Genomic DNA, 16,591 nt, shown 5'->3' on the forward strand with positions numbered 1-16,591 from the left:
AGTCAAGGTGTCATTGTCTAGCCTGTAGAGGTCTGTGTGTCCCTCCATGGATATGGTTAAGGACCTTCTATGGCCCTGTCCATCTCTCCTAGAGTAACTGCCTGTCTCATGGAATCTCCTCCATGCCCTTGAGACTGTGCTGGGAGACACAGTAAAACTTCTGGCAATGACACATCAATATGCACCATCCTGGAGGAGTCGGACTACCTGTGCAACCTCTGTAGGGTCCAGGTATTGCTTCATGCTACCAGTAGTGACACTGACTGTAGCCAAATGCAAAACTAGTGAAAAAACAGTCAGAAGAGATTAGGACGGAAAAATGTGAGTGGCCCCCACCTGTTAAACCATTCTTGTTTTGGGGTCGTCTCATTGTTGCCCCTCTAGTGCACCTGTTGTTAATTTCATTAACACCAAAGCAGCTGAAACTGATTAACAACCCCCTCTGCTACTTAACTGAGGAGATGAATATCCAAGAAGTTTAGTTTACTTGATTCTGTACTCTGATTAATAAGCGTTCCCTTAATTTTTTTGAGCAGTGTATATATATGTGTGTGTGTGTGTGTGGACACTGCAGGAATATCGCCATCGCCGGTTCACCCAAAGCAAACGCAGGGAACTAAAACCAGATTCTGAGCAGCCAGGAAATGGCGAATGTAGTAAATGTATTAACTTGTATTAAAATAAACACTAATCTCGACTGTCAACTTAAGTGTCCTATTCCCATCTCCAGGTAACTTCTTTTATTTTCAGCATACAGAGCAAAAAACACCAAGTAGGTTGTTTAAAAATACTTAAATGCTGTTTAAGGTAAATGTGAACAAAAGCCATACTAAATATCTTGACTCAAAACCGCAATTCTTGTAATTAATATGCGAATTATAATTAGATATAGAATGGACGGCGAATGAAACGAAATACTGAATACTTAATTTTAAAACTCAGTCTCACAGCCCTGAAGGTGTGCTCCCCACTGCGATACCCTACTGCCTGCTACACTAACTAATGTCATCTAATCATATACTCTTAAAAGACCGACGGAATTTAGTTGTTACATAACTCGTAACCACGCGCACAGAAGTCAGTAACTTAAACGATAAATTGAATAAATAAATCCGGTCTCTAGCACCAATCGTATCCACGTCCCGTTTGAGCCGGGTAACAACACCGCCCCAACTTTCCTCTTGCAAACGAAAATGCCGTCAATTTCCGATCACTTTCTAAATTATTTTCCGGCCTGTCGCAAAGTGCGTTACGGCCGCTGACGTAAAATTAGACTAGAATACCCTTTCCACTTATAGGTTAGCATAACGAGCTAGTCGTTGTTTTAAATGTCATGGGAATGACTGCAAGTTGCTAATAGATTGTGACCTGGACAAGAAACGTATTATATAAATCATTCCGTTGCACTGAAGAGTTTGAATAATTTGTATGCGCGGCTAAAAGCCAATTCAGCAATAGAGCTGCACTTGGGCTAACGTGGCACACCAGTGAAATTCGCCAGTCAAACATGGAGTTGGTGGCAGTGGTTGCTGTTTCTTTATTGATAGGCGCACTAATATTATTGGTCGTCGTTGCAGTTTTCAAGCAGGAAAAACAAATGAATCAGCAGAATAATGAGAGAGAAGAAACTGATGGTAAGAATACGGCAAGCAGGTTAATAAAACTGTAATTATCAGTCTATGTATGAAATTATAGTATTCACTGACTTAGCTTCCCAGTGGTGTTAAATGTTAATGAATATTTTGAAAGGTTTGAACTTTGAAATATGGATTTCCTGTGAATGTGCAGTTCATTCCCAGAGTATCAAATAGCTTATTATTTAGTTATATAGCTTGATCAGAACAGCAATTAAATATTGAAGCATTGTACTTGAACCTATTATCAATATCCTGTTTTAACCACAAACTAACATTATATTCTTGGTATTATTCCTTTCTTTTTGGCATCTCTATTTGCAATCTGAGCCAACTTTAATGGGATAGTCTTCCAAGTATGCTGTCTAAACAAACTTAACATATGGACATTATACAAAGTTTTTTATTTATTGTGTAGTGTAATTTTAGAAACTTGTCAGGACAATTATAGAGTAGTATAGATTATTGGGTCTTTATAATGATTACTACCACGCCTTAATGTTCCCTTTAGTGAAAGAAAATGGAGACAAGGCCGTGTCTATCAAAAAGCAGAAGCAGCAGCAGCGTCCCCGCAAGGAGAAGTCGCAGCAGCACACATTCTCGCACACACTCCTGGCAGCATCATTGAAGGTAAACTGAGCTGCCAATCAGGGTGCCCAGTGAGACTGAGATTGATTGGTTATGTCTGTGGATGTCCGGAGAGGGCCACAGTACTGTTTTGCAATCTTAAGATAACATGTACCAGAGTTGGATGGATTTAAAAAGCAGTTGTTAGGTAAGCTGGATGCGTCTATGAAAGCAGTAACTCGGCCATGGTCTTTGGTTTTCCAGTTTTCATTCCTAATCTTTTTCTATGTAAACTTTTAATCAGTATTTTTATAGCTCATGAGAGTGCTTATATTTTTCCATTTCAGTTTTCCATTTCAAGCTAAAATTGTACTTGATGTAATGTTTCCCATGCAATGAAAATATACAGTAGTTCATTACTTAATGGGCTCCTTTGATAGCAGCCTACAGAAATCTCAACCTGTGTACATAATTGTCATAATTTGTGAGTAAGATTCTTTGAAAAAAATAATGAATGTTTTCAGTCTATTGAGAGCTTTAGAAAATCTTATTGGGCTTCTAGTTGAACTCCTGCTGACAGTTTTTTTTTTTGTCCAGAGTCACAGTGGCAATGTGACTTGCTTGGATTTCAGCAGTAATGGGAAGTATCTGGCGTCTTGCTCTGACGACCGCACCATCCGGATCTGGAGCACCAAGGACTTCCTGGACCGAGAGCACCGATGCCTGCGTGCCAACGTGGAGCTGGATCACGCCACGTTGGTCTGCTTCAGCCCAGACTCCCGGTACGTCTTCAGGGAATGCTGTAAGGTGTGAGATTTGTGAACCAGGAATACTGCCCTGCGCATCCTGTTCTTGACTGATCCACTCTTCCCCTGCGCAGAGCCTTCATAACATGGTTGGCCAACGGGGAGACAGTCCGTATATTCAAGATGAGCAAGAAGGAGGACAGCTCCTTCACCTTCAAAGCCGCACCCGAAGATTTTCCCAAGAGGCACAAAGGAAACGTGATCAACATTGGCGTTGCAGAGACTGGTAAACTGGCCAGAGACACGTGTGGCCACCTGGCACAATATTGTCACATATTCATTTTCAAAAGCGGCTCGTTGGAACTGGTGTGTCCCCCACGTGACCCATGGTCCTGTGCAGGTTGCATGCCTTTTATGTCCAGTTTCTTTCCATTGGTTCTGCTTCACCATGACTCCAATTGTGTTGGTGATTCCCTGAAGATAGCTAGACCGATCAAGCCCTAAAAGTCAATTCTAGACTTAGTTGTTACAGTGGATACCAGTTCATATGTTTAAAACAATCCTGCATTTCAGTAATGAGAAAATGGATGAATATTCAATCTTTACAACCTTTTTTTTCTAGGCAAATTTATCATGACTGCGTCCACAGACACCGCCATTCTGATCTGGGACCTCAAAGGGGAGGTTCTGGCCTCCATTAATACCAACCAGATGACCAACTCCTATGCTGCCATTTCACCCTGTGGCAGGTCTGTCCGCCAGTCGTCCACTGCGGGAAGTTCTGTGTTCTCATTGTTCAAGGAATCTGAAGTGATTCCAGAGAGAAACATAAGTTTTACACTCAGAAGAATACCGATATTGTTTGGTCAAGCTCAGAAAACACATTGTGGGTTGTTAGTGACTTATTTGCCTATTTCAACTTAATACTGTTTGAGACATGTAAGTTTCATCGTTCGATATACTGTGGACCGATGACAACTTCTCGTCCTTTACGCAGATTTGTAGCATCCTGTGGTTTCACCCCAGATGTAAAGGTCTGGGAAGTTTGCTTCGGGAAGAGCGGGGAATTTAAAGAAGTGACCCGAGCCTTTGAACTTAAGGGCCACTCAGCCGGCGTCTACTCCTTAGCCTTCTCCAACGATTCCCGACGGTAAGATATATATTTTCAGCATGTGCCATGGTCATATCGTGTAAGTCAATGCTGCAGCTGTGCTCACAGGACCTGGGCAAGCCTGCAATAATGGTGATGTCTCTGTTCCCTGGAGTTGAGGCCAGAGTTCAATCTTGTTCCTTGAGTCGAGAATGTGGGCCTTTAGCTCAGCTGACCAATCCACACTCATGATAGCAGTGCATTTCTGTGCTGGCTGGGGTTCAGCCTGTGGTCCACATCATACCTTTCATTCTGCTACTTTGATTTGTCCTGTTACAATGTTGCATGCAGAAATCTTGGGGGCAATGTTACTTGATCATAGAGCTTTCAGATCACAGTTCTTCTTTTTCTTTTGGATAATTTAAGATCCATTGATGAGGTAATATTCTCATATGTGATGCAGAAGAATAGAAGATATGCAAAAAGTTGAAGAAATTTAGCAGAATATAATGGGAAGTAATTGACTGCGTAATTCACAAATAATATACATGAAACTGAATGTAAAAAATAATCATTTTTATTACAGATTTGTAAATATATATAAACAAACATTTCCTCTTCAAAATCCAACATTTCTTTTGTTAATGAACTGTCATTAAAGTTTATGTTGTAAAAATGTTGTAATACAGTCTTCCATCACTTAACGACTGGGCCCAGTTGGTCATCCTGTGTATATAATATAGTGTACTTACACAAGTACAGTATAGTAAATACATTTAACCAGTAACATAGTTATCATTATCAAGTATTATATACTGTACATAATTGTACAGTATGTGCTGTACTTTTATACGACTGGCAGAGCAGTAGGTTTGTTCACACTAGCGTCACCAGAAAGGCGTAACTAATGCGTTGCACTACAATGTCACTAGGCAATAGTAGTTTTGTAGCCCCATCATAATCTTATGGGACCACCTTCATATATGTGGTCCATCATTATGCAGAATGTGACTGTACAAAGTGGGACAAACGTAGACAGTTGGATGACGAGTGTGACTTTTTGCAATTTCCCCCCTCCAACCCGGCAGGATGGCAACGGTATCCAAAGATGGCACCTGGAAGCTGTGGGACACTGACGTAGAGTATAAGAAGCAGCAGGACCCTTACCTCCTGCGGACGGTGTGCTGCCAGGCCTCCCGAGGCAGCCGTATCGCCCTGTCGCCGGACGCGCGGGTGGTGGCCATCTCCAGCGGCTGCGACGTGGCTATGTACGACGCAGCCGCTGGGCAGCTGGAGGAGGAGTTCTACGGCATCCACAGCGAGGAGATCACGGACTTGAGGTTCGACGGCAATGGCCGCTACCTGGCGTGCTGCGGGGACCGCGCTATTCGCATTCTCCACAACGCCCCGGGCTACCGGGCTGTCATCCGGGACTTGGAGGACCTGCTGAGAAAGGCAACCAATGAGGGCATGCGCCAGAGGCTGCAGCAACAGATCCAGGAGGCCCAGAGCTCATTGGATACCATCTTGGTTGCATCTAAGGACTGAGTTCCCCTCACTCTCATTAACTCCCTCCTTTTCTCCACCTAAAATTTGGAAAACATGAAATTTCTGTGCTGATTTTAAAAAAATAAACCATGGTGTGTTTCTAGTAAAATTGCATTGATATGTTTCATGTAATTTAGCCCAAAATTTTTTGGAGGCTCTTTCAATGTGGAAGGTATAACAGGCCTAATAATTAATTCTGAGCATTCGATTTTAGATCTTTATCAATTCCATGGTGTTTCCAGGTCCCTACCTTAATTAAATTTTAGCATCTTAATTTTTCTCTGGTTTTGGGAAGCTGCTATACTCATTCAAAAAAAACAAAATTTAAAAGCTTAAACTACAAAAGGTGCAAAATGTAGCTTGAGAGCTACTTTTGAATGTACAGAATCATTCCAAATAAACATATTTAGCCATTTGTGTACATTTATAACTGCATTCATTGATTGAAAAGTTACGTAATATTAATGTGCCAATATTCGCATAATTTCGAGTAAAACTAAAATTTTAATTGTTACGTTGACAAGTTGAAACCACGTGGAAACAGGAGGAGGGCGTTCGGTGAAGGGAGGGGCGGGCGGCGAGTGAGGCACTGAGTCAGAGTGAGTGAGTTAGTGAGTGAGTGAGTGAGTGGGTGGTGTAGTCTCGCGAGATTAGGAAACCGGACAGCGAGACCGAATCGGTCGGAGTAGCAAGAGGAGAAAAATAGAACTAATATCAAGCTTCACAATGTCTGGACGTTCGGTTCGCGCTGAGACCAGGAGTCGTGCTAAAGATGACATAAAGAAAGTGATGGCGGCCATAGAAAGGGTTCGTAGATGGTAAGTGAGAATACGAGCGGAATGGTTTTCATTGTGTGAGAGAAATATCTCTAAACATTCCCGAAACAGAAACTTCAGCGACACTGGAGGGGCGCGGCTTACGCGCTGAATGACAGGTGAATGACAGGGGAAATAGCCAATGACGTGAGGCGTGGACCTCGTATCCCTAGAGACGAGTGGCTTGTCAACGAGGGGCTGGACCAAAAGGGGGCTTTTGAAAGGCTGATGATGTGCATGACGCAAAGCAAGGGTGTATGCAGCCCAGTTCACATATATTAAGATATATACGAGTTTAATTTAATCATATGCTGTGAGACGTAGCTCAGTTGAGAAAATAAACCATTGGTCTTGGTTGGTTATTGTAGTTAAGTGCGTGAGACACAATAAGCTTAGTTTGTGACACGAACGCCCGAACCCTAATGTGTCTATTCCCCGAGGAATACAAGTTGTACGCACACTAAGTCGAGTGACAAGGAGAGCAGAGCGGCTAGCTAACTGGGTCCCAGTCTTTCGCATTGAGCTTTTCGATGCCACGTTTTGAGAATTATCAGAAGACACTAGGCAAACATACTGATTCTGCACCAGTGTTGATTTTTTTTTTGGTTCGCGTTGATGTATTTTTCTAAATGACATTAGTTGGGCGCTCTTCCTGTTCTGAGCTCTAAACAAAGTGATGCGACAGCTTTTCCGCATGAATTAAAAGACTTGAGACCAAAATCGGCCTAAGGAATTCGTTATTGTCTCTTTTCGCCACTGATCCCACATTAGCTCTGCAGACGAGGGGGTTAATTCATTTGTCAGGCTGTGTTTTAAACTATGGGCATCTTCCGTATACGTTCAGCTGTTCGATAGTCTTTAGTTAGGGTGGTTAGACGCCAGTTTCAAGAGCGGAAAAGATAACGGAAGTGAACGTTGGATAGTCAGATAACAAAGAACACGTCAGTAATGATAACAACAGCAGCAATGGAAATATTAATGGTAATAATACATGTAAGTATTCTAGAAATGATTTAGCTATCTAAAGATTCCGCACGCATACAGTTTGTTTCAAAATAACACTGAGGTGTGCTGTGCAATATGTCTGCCTTTCAACGTGACCCTGGTTATTCTTGACAAATGAAAAGGTTTCAGAAATCTTATATTAATATCCTCACTCCTTTTCCTTCCGTTTACCTGTTTTTTCCCCCAAGAATACTTTAGCTTACTCTGGTTAATATTTCCTGTTTGTAACATATATATGTTAAAAATCACTAATATTCATGAATTTATCATTTGAATGCTGACTATTTAGATATTTCCAACCAGGTTTGTAGTGGACCCGAGACTACAGGGCAGAGTTAGAGTAAAAAAACTGGAGAGGAAGCCAGTCCTTTTCATAGTGCAGTGGTTTCCTGTGTACCTGTATATCTCTGAAGTCACTGCTACAGATGTTGTAGATGCCAGCCACTGGCATTCAGAAAACCTCACAGAGAAAATTTAACTGCTGAAAGTACAAGTGTAATGTGTTCTCTGGCTCTGTTCCACATGGTAACGTTTACAGAAGGCCACATTAACGCGTGAGCTCCATAGCTGTCTTCGCAGTCTTTAATCTTCAGTTGGTTCTTTTCCAGAATACTTCACTTCAAATGACTCTTTTGCAGGCACCATATGCAAAATGCAAATCAGAAGAAATGTCTTTCATGTGCCAAAGTTATTACCCATAAAGCCACTAAACTGTGATGTCACCAGCTCTAGTTGAGTTAAGGTATTGGCCACCAGACAGTTCGGAATGTCTCGTTTGATGTATAGTTTATATCTACTTTAAACGTAAAAAATGATCTTCCATAATTCATGCACCTTCTGTACTTTAGACAATAAAAATGCAAGGTGTATTGCTTGCTGGGGCTTGCCATGAAATGACTGCCAGTTTAATTAGCATTGTGGGTGGCTCACACTTCTACGCTTGGGGATTTGAGTGCTGTCCTCCACTCTGTTTTCGTAGTTTGCATGCTCTCCCTGTGTTGCCCAGGTTTTCTTGCAATTTAAAAATATCTCTAAGTGGCCCATAGCTTACTGATTGCGAGTGTGTTTGTGTGTGTGTTTGTGCCATGTGATGGACTGTTACTGCTCTCAGGGTCTATCCCTGCCCTGTGATCAGCACAGAGTAGGATAGGCTGCATAGAACTCTTAACTTTTAACAGTTTTCTGTATGCCTGCTAACTGTAGGCAGTGCATGATAATGCTGATTTTCCTGTGCTGTCATAAAACAAGCATGCTTTGGCAACAAGTCAATTTGGATACACATTTATTGAGGTCAAGGTCTGCTGTACTGGGGCATAGGACTGGAAACCTAGAAAATAAAAGTTGTTTGAATGGTGATTGCAGACTCATGTTTAATCTGTGTGGCAATGAGACATTTCAGTTATTTTAGAAAGTAAACTATTTTGTCTGCTGACAACGTACAACTAAAATAAACACAAAACTGCCTTTTTTTGTTCAGCTAAATGATATATGAATTTAGCTAAAATGCTGGGGCTTGAAGAATCCTAAATTGAAGGCTCATTTCTAAAAAAAAAAATAAAAAATTAGGTCCAAAAATTATTTTGAGGAAAGTGCAAATTTATACTGCTGTCCTGGGACTGGAATGCTTTAATATTTGGATTTTAATGCATTTTTTCAGTTTGCCTTTTTGCCTTAAAATACATTTTTAGTAGAAACTATCTACATTTGAGTAAATTGTTTACTCAAGGATTGTTTAATAATCCTAACTTTCCTTTCTCTAGGGAGAAGAAATGGGTGACAGTGGGAGACACTTCTTTGCGAATATTTAAATGGGTTCCTGTAGTGGACGCCAAAGAGGTAGGACATGTGATTCGTGATCTCTGCTGCTGTTTATCAATAAGAAGTGATGGAGACTTGGATTTGAAATGTGTAGATATTTAGGGACTCGATTTGACTCTAAGGAACTGACTAGAGATTTGAGTTGAGAACTGAGGCTTTTGATTTTTCAACTTCCAAGGGTTTTCTTTCAATCCTGGGTACAGTAAACATGTGTGAATCATCAGATTGCTGCAAGAGCTCTTTTTCCATGTTGGAGCAATATGATAGTTGCATGATGTCCTTCCAGAAAAATAGTTTGACTGAGCATGAGTTGTGGGACAAATTATTAACAGGTGTTTCTAATTGTTCGAGAGTTCCATGTTGCTTCAGTTGTGCACTCATATTGGAGCTCTTTGTTGGGCTGATTGCAGCTTTTGAAGTCATGAAGCATATCAAATAAAATGAAAAATAACTAGTGAATTGACTGTGATGTAAAACACACAGTTTTGTAGGTGAGATTAAGGCAAATGTTAGTTTGACCCAACGCAGAACGACTGGTCATATCTCAACTGGTCATATCTTTAAAAAGAAAGAAAACGAACACAGCTGATTATAGTATCTGATGACAGACATTATTAGATCACGTAAGAAAAACTTTAACATAACAGCCAAAGAAATCATAGACGAAAGTGAAAGAATCACGATTCATTAAAAAACGACTGAAGCTAGGAACAACTGAGAGACACTAGGAACAAAAGAAGTATATAATGAACCAGAACCAGAGCTGGATAGCTCAGGACTGGGAAGTAAAAATCCAGACCAAGATTTTGTTTCAACCAACCAGTTGAGTGTTCTGTCACGGTGACTCTTTGAATTCTGTCTGAATTCAGGGGCGGTCCCATTTTGAAGTCTCCGTCAAATGTGGTCATCAAATGCATCCTCCTTTTGCCAAGTCACAAAAGATTCACCTGATGGATTCTTCACAGTCCAACATATCCCATGATTCATTGAGCGTAGGTGTAGTGGGTGTGTCCCATCTAGGCTATAGGTGCAAAAGTTTTGTGACTCAAGGGTAAGGGTAGGAACAGCTGGTGACACAAATTGGAAATTATCCATAATGCAGACCGTCCCATTTGACAACACTCTCTGTCCAATCTTTGAAAAATACAGCCTACAATGGCTGCACCTTCCAAGACTGCATCCTTTGAAGGATGCAGCCCCTGAATTCAGACACAGCCAATGCTCAGCTAATTGGTTGAAACAAAATCTTGATCTGGATTTTTACTTTCTGGACCTGACCTATCCACCTCTGCCCAGAACAATTAGAAAAAAGAGTTCCATGGACAGATGAGGTGAAGATAAGCCTTCTTCGGAGTGACCTCACCTGTGGAGCATGGAGGAAATAGTGTCATGGCTTGGGCATGCATGGTTGTCTCACAAACTAGATTACTGCTTTTGATTGATGACATAAGTGTTGGTGGTAGCAGTAGACTGGGTTTTAAAATGGCACAGCATTCCGGTCTTCCCATATCCCATGTTCTTTGCAGCAAGTCCTAAAACATACTGCATACTTAACCAAGGAGTTAATTGGAAAGAGAAAGCATGAAGATATAAACTAGCTTAGTCAGTTTTGTGCTTTAAATCCAACTGAGCAGTCATTTCTCTTGTTGAAGAGGAAACTGAAGTCATAAAACTCCCAAAACAGGCAGCAACTGAAAGATGTTGCTAGAATATCTCAGAGCGAGATATCAACAGACTAGTGATGTTCATCGGTCACAGATGTAAGGCAGGTACAGCATGTAAGAGGTTGATCACTAAATGCTGACTTTCACAGTTATTTGCTTACATGCCGGTGTCCCGTGACCTTGCAGAGGACCAGGTTGGTTGGAAAATGGAATGGATTGATCTATTTGTCCAGCACTTATACTTGACTGAAATTGGGGTGGGGGGGGGGGGGGGGGAATTTCACACAACAAATTATGTCACAGCATGGTTTAAGATGTATGGAAAAACATCGCCTAGAAATAAAGGTGAAATCATGTACTGTAGTCTCATTTTAATCTTTCATATGAAATGGAAATTTCAGTATTACTCTGCAGAAATATTTTTCTCCACTCTTCCAATATTCATGCTTCTCGCTGTATAATTCTTACATTTATATGTATATACATATATTTGCTTGTTTTTTCCGCATGATTTTTCTGTCACCTCCTTAAAATGTTAAATCATCCTTTCCCAAATCTGTTGAAAGCCCCTGGATTTCGTGATCTCTGCTGCATGAGATCTGACTGTCAAGCGGCAGCAGGTCCGCACACAGGCAGCAAACTGTCCCCCCGACTACTTTCTTATGGAATTACGTGGATTGAGGGAAACCAGAGGCTATAACACAACGCGTCCTGCGATCTTTAGTCTGAAGTACGCAGACGAGCAGTTGGGGGCAGTGCTTCTGGCATCATGTGGGTTTATCACATGTCACTAATTATAAATGCTGGGGGTGTTACAGTTCTCCAAATCCATGGTTTGGTTCATACCTCGGTTCTATTTCTTTGTTGTTTTTTTTTGGGGGGGAGGGGGGGGATAGTGAAAAACCTTCTGGGTTTTAGTCACCAACAATGTGGAACACTAAACATGTTACATTAACATAACTTCATAAAATAAACAAAAATAAATTTTAAAATGAAATATTATACTGCACTGGGTAACCAAAATGTTCCCAGACCGCTGACTTGAATGTGCTCTGCAATCTCAAGGTTATTATCCATCTTGAGCAATGAAACTAGCCTAGCTTTTACTGCAGGTGTGATTGCTCAATCGTGATTGGACCAGAATAGTCACGTGACACAATATATACTGTATATATAAAATAATGTATATATACACAAATTATACAACTTGCCCTAAGTTTAAATAGAACCATTACACCATTAATAAATATTGTAATACATCCATGCCATATTTCTGTTTTACACCTGTTATATTACACATGCAATAAGTCTCTGTTGAGTCATATGATACATGAAACCTAGTCGTGGTGTTTGTGGAGTTACTCACTTGTTCTGGCACTTTCTCCTACAGAAGGACAAAAGCAAAATGGGTGCTGGAGCAGTGAGAGAGCTGAAGAGCTTCTCTGCAGAAACCCCATCAGATGCAGCACGCTCCGTCCTCCTGGATTTCCAGGGTGAGCTGTCCATCCTACGATGCCTTCCAGCTTAAGCTGATGAGACGTTGGTGGGCTGGGTTATCACCCCAGAGCAGCTGCAGATCCCAGAGCCCCTTGTCGTGTGTCTGTCACTCTCACAGATGAGAACAGCAACCAAAGCTCCCTGTCAGACACGTACCAGCCAAAGGTGGACAGCAGCGGTAACTCCAGCCCCCAGCCCAGCGAGCCAGTCAGCCCAGCTCACACCTGTGACTTTCGCACCGATGATTCCCAACCCCCCACCCTGGGCCAAGAGAGCATGGAGGGTGAGGAAGCGACTAGGGCATCCTAATCCTTTCTGCACTTTGCTCTGATCCTGAACACACAAGCTGCTTACATCATCAGCCATTTATAATGCTGTATGCTTTTCATATAAGCTGCCTATGGAAGACTGTCGCTTAACTACATTATACCAGACCCTCCGTATCAGCGGTTTCAGTTATCCGCAGTTTACTGCAGTCTGGGGGAAAAAAAATCATAAAATGTGTAGCGGTATATTTTTTCATCGTTCCTTTGTCCTTTGAGGGGTATAAAAAGCATGATTTTTATGGCTCCGTCATCCCTTAGTACAATGCTCTATCGTCTCTTGAGAATTAGGTTAAAATATCAGCATTCCTTTCATTCGAGAAAGTACAGCACGTTACAGTAGGTTTACTGTATAATAATGTACAATGTACTTTGTTATTACTGTATTTAATGTTGATAATGTCTTGCTGTGTGCAATTTATCAATTAAATTACGTTTATGTAAGTACATGAAAATCACGTTATATATGGGGTCTGCAGATGATTCATTATTTCCACAGATTCAGGGAGACTACTGTGACTGCACTTTTCTTAATGTAGGAATTAGCTCTGAAGATTTCGCTTATAGGAAATGCTCACGGTATATAAATTGGTTTATTTATGTCTAGAGCCGTCTTTGCAGACATGTGAAGTTGCTGATGAACCTCCTACCCTAATTAAAGAGGATCTACTGCCCCTTGCTGCTCAGGTGACTCCGGCTGAGCTGTTCGCTGTCCCTAACATCCATGAACGTGGCATTATGATCAGTTTATACGACAAACATTCACAGATGTACAGTACCAGTCAAAAGTTTCGACACATTCATAGAAAGGTTCATTTGTAATATGCTCTACATTTTAGAATAGACATCAACAGTATAACATAACATATATTGAATTATGCACTTACCAAAAAAGTATTAAATAAAAAAATAATAATTTGTTGGATAGGCAGCTCTGTGGATTGGGACTCAGAAAGTTGCCAGTTGAAATCCCTGAGTGGGCAGAGTGATCCCACCATTGGGACCTTGAGCAAAGCCCTTAACCCCAGTTGTACCAGGGACTGGTTGACCCTACTGTATCCTCTACGCCAGTTTCATGAGGTGGCCTCCTGGGATGCTGCTCCAGCTGTCCTGAAGGAGGTTCCACACATATGCTGAGCTCTCATTGGCCACGTTTCTTTCACTCTCTGGTCAGACTTCTCCCAGACCATTTCTGCTATGTTTAGGTCAGGTGGCCAGGTCATGTGGTGCAACACTATCACTCACCTTTGTAGCCAGTTTTGCATGTCCAAACTTTTGATGGGTACTGTATGTAATAGATATAACATACATGCTGTACATTGTAGCGTCATTACAACTAAGGAAAACATTTGTGATTCAGTAAACCAAAACAGACATAACTTCATGTGTGTTTTTCAGGAGGAAGAGGAAAATTCCGGCGCGCCGCCTCTTAAAAGAGTATGTAATGAGCAGAACTCGGTCCTGCAGGCTACGTCCCTAAGCTAGCCCACAGTGCACTTGCCTAAGCCACTCGACTAGTTGGGCTGCTGTCTGTCCATCCTGGAATGGCTGCAACATAGACACACCAAGGACCAGACATGTTCAGCCGGACAAACACGTTACTATCGACCTGAGAATACTAGCTTGTACTATCTTCGACAAATATTGCATTTTTGCATAGTTCTCAGATGCTGAGATGATTTTTTTTTTTCCCAGAAGGATCTTATACCAAAAAGTGTGCGAGAGAGATGCAAATAAACATCACTGGCATTCGTATGATCAAATAGGTTAAATGAATCCAAATGCGTATGCTAGGTTCTTCGTCTTCTTTAATTGGGATTACTATATTCAAGATATATCTTCATATTGTAAATCCTTAGTGTATGCGGTGTAATACATCAGGGTCCTGATGTCCTTGTCAATTTATATCAATACCTATAAGTAGTACGTAAAAGCCATGCTTGGTGTTGTATTGTCAAACTACTCTTGGTAAGCCTTGAAATGAATTTTAATGTGGAAGCGTTGTTTATGCATGTAAATTATTCACATTAAGTTGTGGCAAATGGGCTAAATTATATTTTAATTACAACTTTCTTGTATAATGAGAGACTTTTTCCAGTGGATAGTTCAATTTTCTGAATTCATGGAGCAGTAGTTTGAGGACAAATTAGTTTATTGACATAGATGGCAAACCAATGAATTTATTACGGATTGTGGAAATAATCTCAAGGTTCCGTTCAGATATTCATTCAGAATTATTATTGTTCACTATGCTTTAAATGTGCTTTGTTTCATATGTAGTTTCGGCATTAGGCCATGAATGTGACATGATAGTTAAGAATGATAGACCTCATGTGCATTTGACACCAATAGACTCAAGGAGACAGTTGGAATTTCCGTCTGCAGGAGAAGTTTTGCTCATGGTTCTGTAACCTCAGCATCTTCCCCATATGCCAAATGCAGGCATATATTTGAAAATTTGTTAAATACATGCACTGTAACCCACAAATACATAAAATAGCTGGATTCACAGATACGTTTAGAAACATAACAGTTAGCTAAGGCCAGCATATACTGCAAGTTAGTAAATTCCTAATATGATTTATACTGTAGGACTTACAGTAATGTCCTGAAAAGTATTTTTAAGATCATTATTGTACTGACAATCAGAATTACTTGCCGGTGTTTTACAATGAACAGGTTTTATTGTGTAAATGAATATGTTATTCATAATTTATGAAAGAATGGTTTCACATTTGAAGGATGATTAAGCAAACAGGTGATATTAATGTTGTCCTGTTCTTATGTTGATGTTCTTCTATCCAATCACAGTTTTTTTTTAACCTAGTCTCATGACCATAATGCTCATCTATTTGTATGAGACCAGAGGTGTACTGTACTTTTTCTTTTGTGCACTGTTACAGTAACAGATGTGTTCTACGAATAGGGCACCATAAAATGAGTGATGAAATCCATAACTCAAAGCTGATTGTAATGCAGCAAAATCATAGTCATTGAATGACAAGGATACAAAGCCTATTCTCTTGAGCACAAGAAGAACCCAGAAGAAAGGTCTCCCAGAAAACCATTTATTTGAGAAATTTTAACTTTGTATCTTTAACAAAACCATTTTCTTTCTGGAATACTAGACACTGAACAAAACCATTATGCCATAAAATTTTCTACATAGCTTCTTCATTATTTGGGAAGCTTGGAATGTATTTTAATTTGAAGTATATAGGCTGGTTCGATTTTTTTTTTCTCTTTATAATGTATGACTTCCTTCATGAAACTCCACCAGATGCTAGTGATTACTATTCGTAGCGATATCCGGTCTTGTCTTGTACAGAGCTTTAACAACTGTGTAGCTATTCATTTTGCAGTATGAGGTTGTATTTTCTTGTTCTAGTTTTTTGTTTTATTCATGGAGATGATGCTTTTATGCTCATTTGTTGTTTGAAATAATCAAGTAAATGACTTCTCACAGCCATATTTTAAATAATACAATTGCAAAATGTTCTGTTTGGTCTATGGAGTCTACAGTTTTATCCTTTTCTTGCAAGAGGAGGGACTGGAGACAAGAATTTGTATAAACTATTTTGCTGGATGCTGAAAAAGTATTTTACTGTAACTGAGGACAACAAAGAATTTTATAAAGGAATGTGGATTTGGATTCAATTGGTGCCTGCACATTTGTCATGATATGTACCTGCAGAAAGATGTGGGTGGTTTAGTGGAACGTGGGGGTGAGACGATTTCCCACCAGCGCAGAGACTGTGTGTTTTCATGTGGGATATTGTGGGTAGGGGGGGGGAGGGGAAATTGTAGGGCTGGTTGGAAAAAGTTAATTGATAACATAACAGTTGAAGTAAAACATCTTCCACTAAGTCTCGTGGAATGTTCAC

At 40.5% G+C, this 16,591-nt stretch overlaps 2 protein-coding genes across 3 annotated transcripts; both read left to right on the plus strand.

Moving 5' to 3' along the window:
- The first annotated feature begins 1,222 nt into the window (after window positions 1-1,222).
- Window positions 1,223-6,015, plus strand: tbl2 (transducin beta like 2). Its single transcript, XM_023819408.2, has 7 exons — window positions 1,223-1,634; window positions 2,146-2,264; window positions 2,799-2,983; window positions 3,082-3,233; window positions 3,570-3,696; window positions 3,945-4,097; window positions 5,126-6,015. Exons 1-7 carry the CDS (start codon window positions 1,508-1,510, stop codon window positions 5,583-5,585), a joined length of 1,323 nt encoding a protein of 440 aa, XP_023675176.1. The 5' UTR covers window positions 1,223-1,507; the 3' UTR covers window positions 5,586-6,015.
- Window positions 6,016-6,212: 197 nt separating this feature from the next.
- Window positions 6,213-16,359, plus strand: bcl7ba (BAF chromatin remodeling complex subunit BCL7B a). Of its 2 annotated transcripts, none has more exons than XM_023819507.2 (6): window positions 6,213-6,403; window positions 9,166-9,241; window positions 12,278-12,380; window positions 12,503-12,667; window positions 13,315-13,394; window positions 14,106-16,359. In XM_023819507.2, exons 1-6 carry the CDS (start codon window positions 6,312-6,314, stop codon window positions 14,190-14,192), a joined length of 603 nt encoding a protein of 200 aa, XP_023675275.1. In that variant the 5' UTR covers window positions 6,213-6,311; the 3' UTR covers window positions 14,193-16,359. The 2 variants fall into 2 exon arrangements, with proteins under 2 accessions (XP_023675275.1, XP_023675276.1); XM_023819508.2 differs by lacking the exon at window positions 6,213-6,403 and adding an exon at window positions 7,229-7,393.
- The last annotated feature ends 232 nt before the right edge of the window (window positions 16,360-16,591 follow it).

Source organism: Paramormyrops kingsleyae, chromosome 18, assembly GCF_048594095.1.
Source record: "Paramormyrops kingsleyae isolate MSU_618 chromosome 18, PKINGS_0.4, whole genome shotgun sequence".
NCBI lineage: Eukaryota > Metazoa > Chordata > Actinopteri > Osteoglossiformes > Mormyridae > Paramormyrops > Paramormyrops kingsleyae.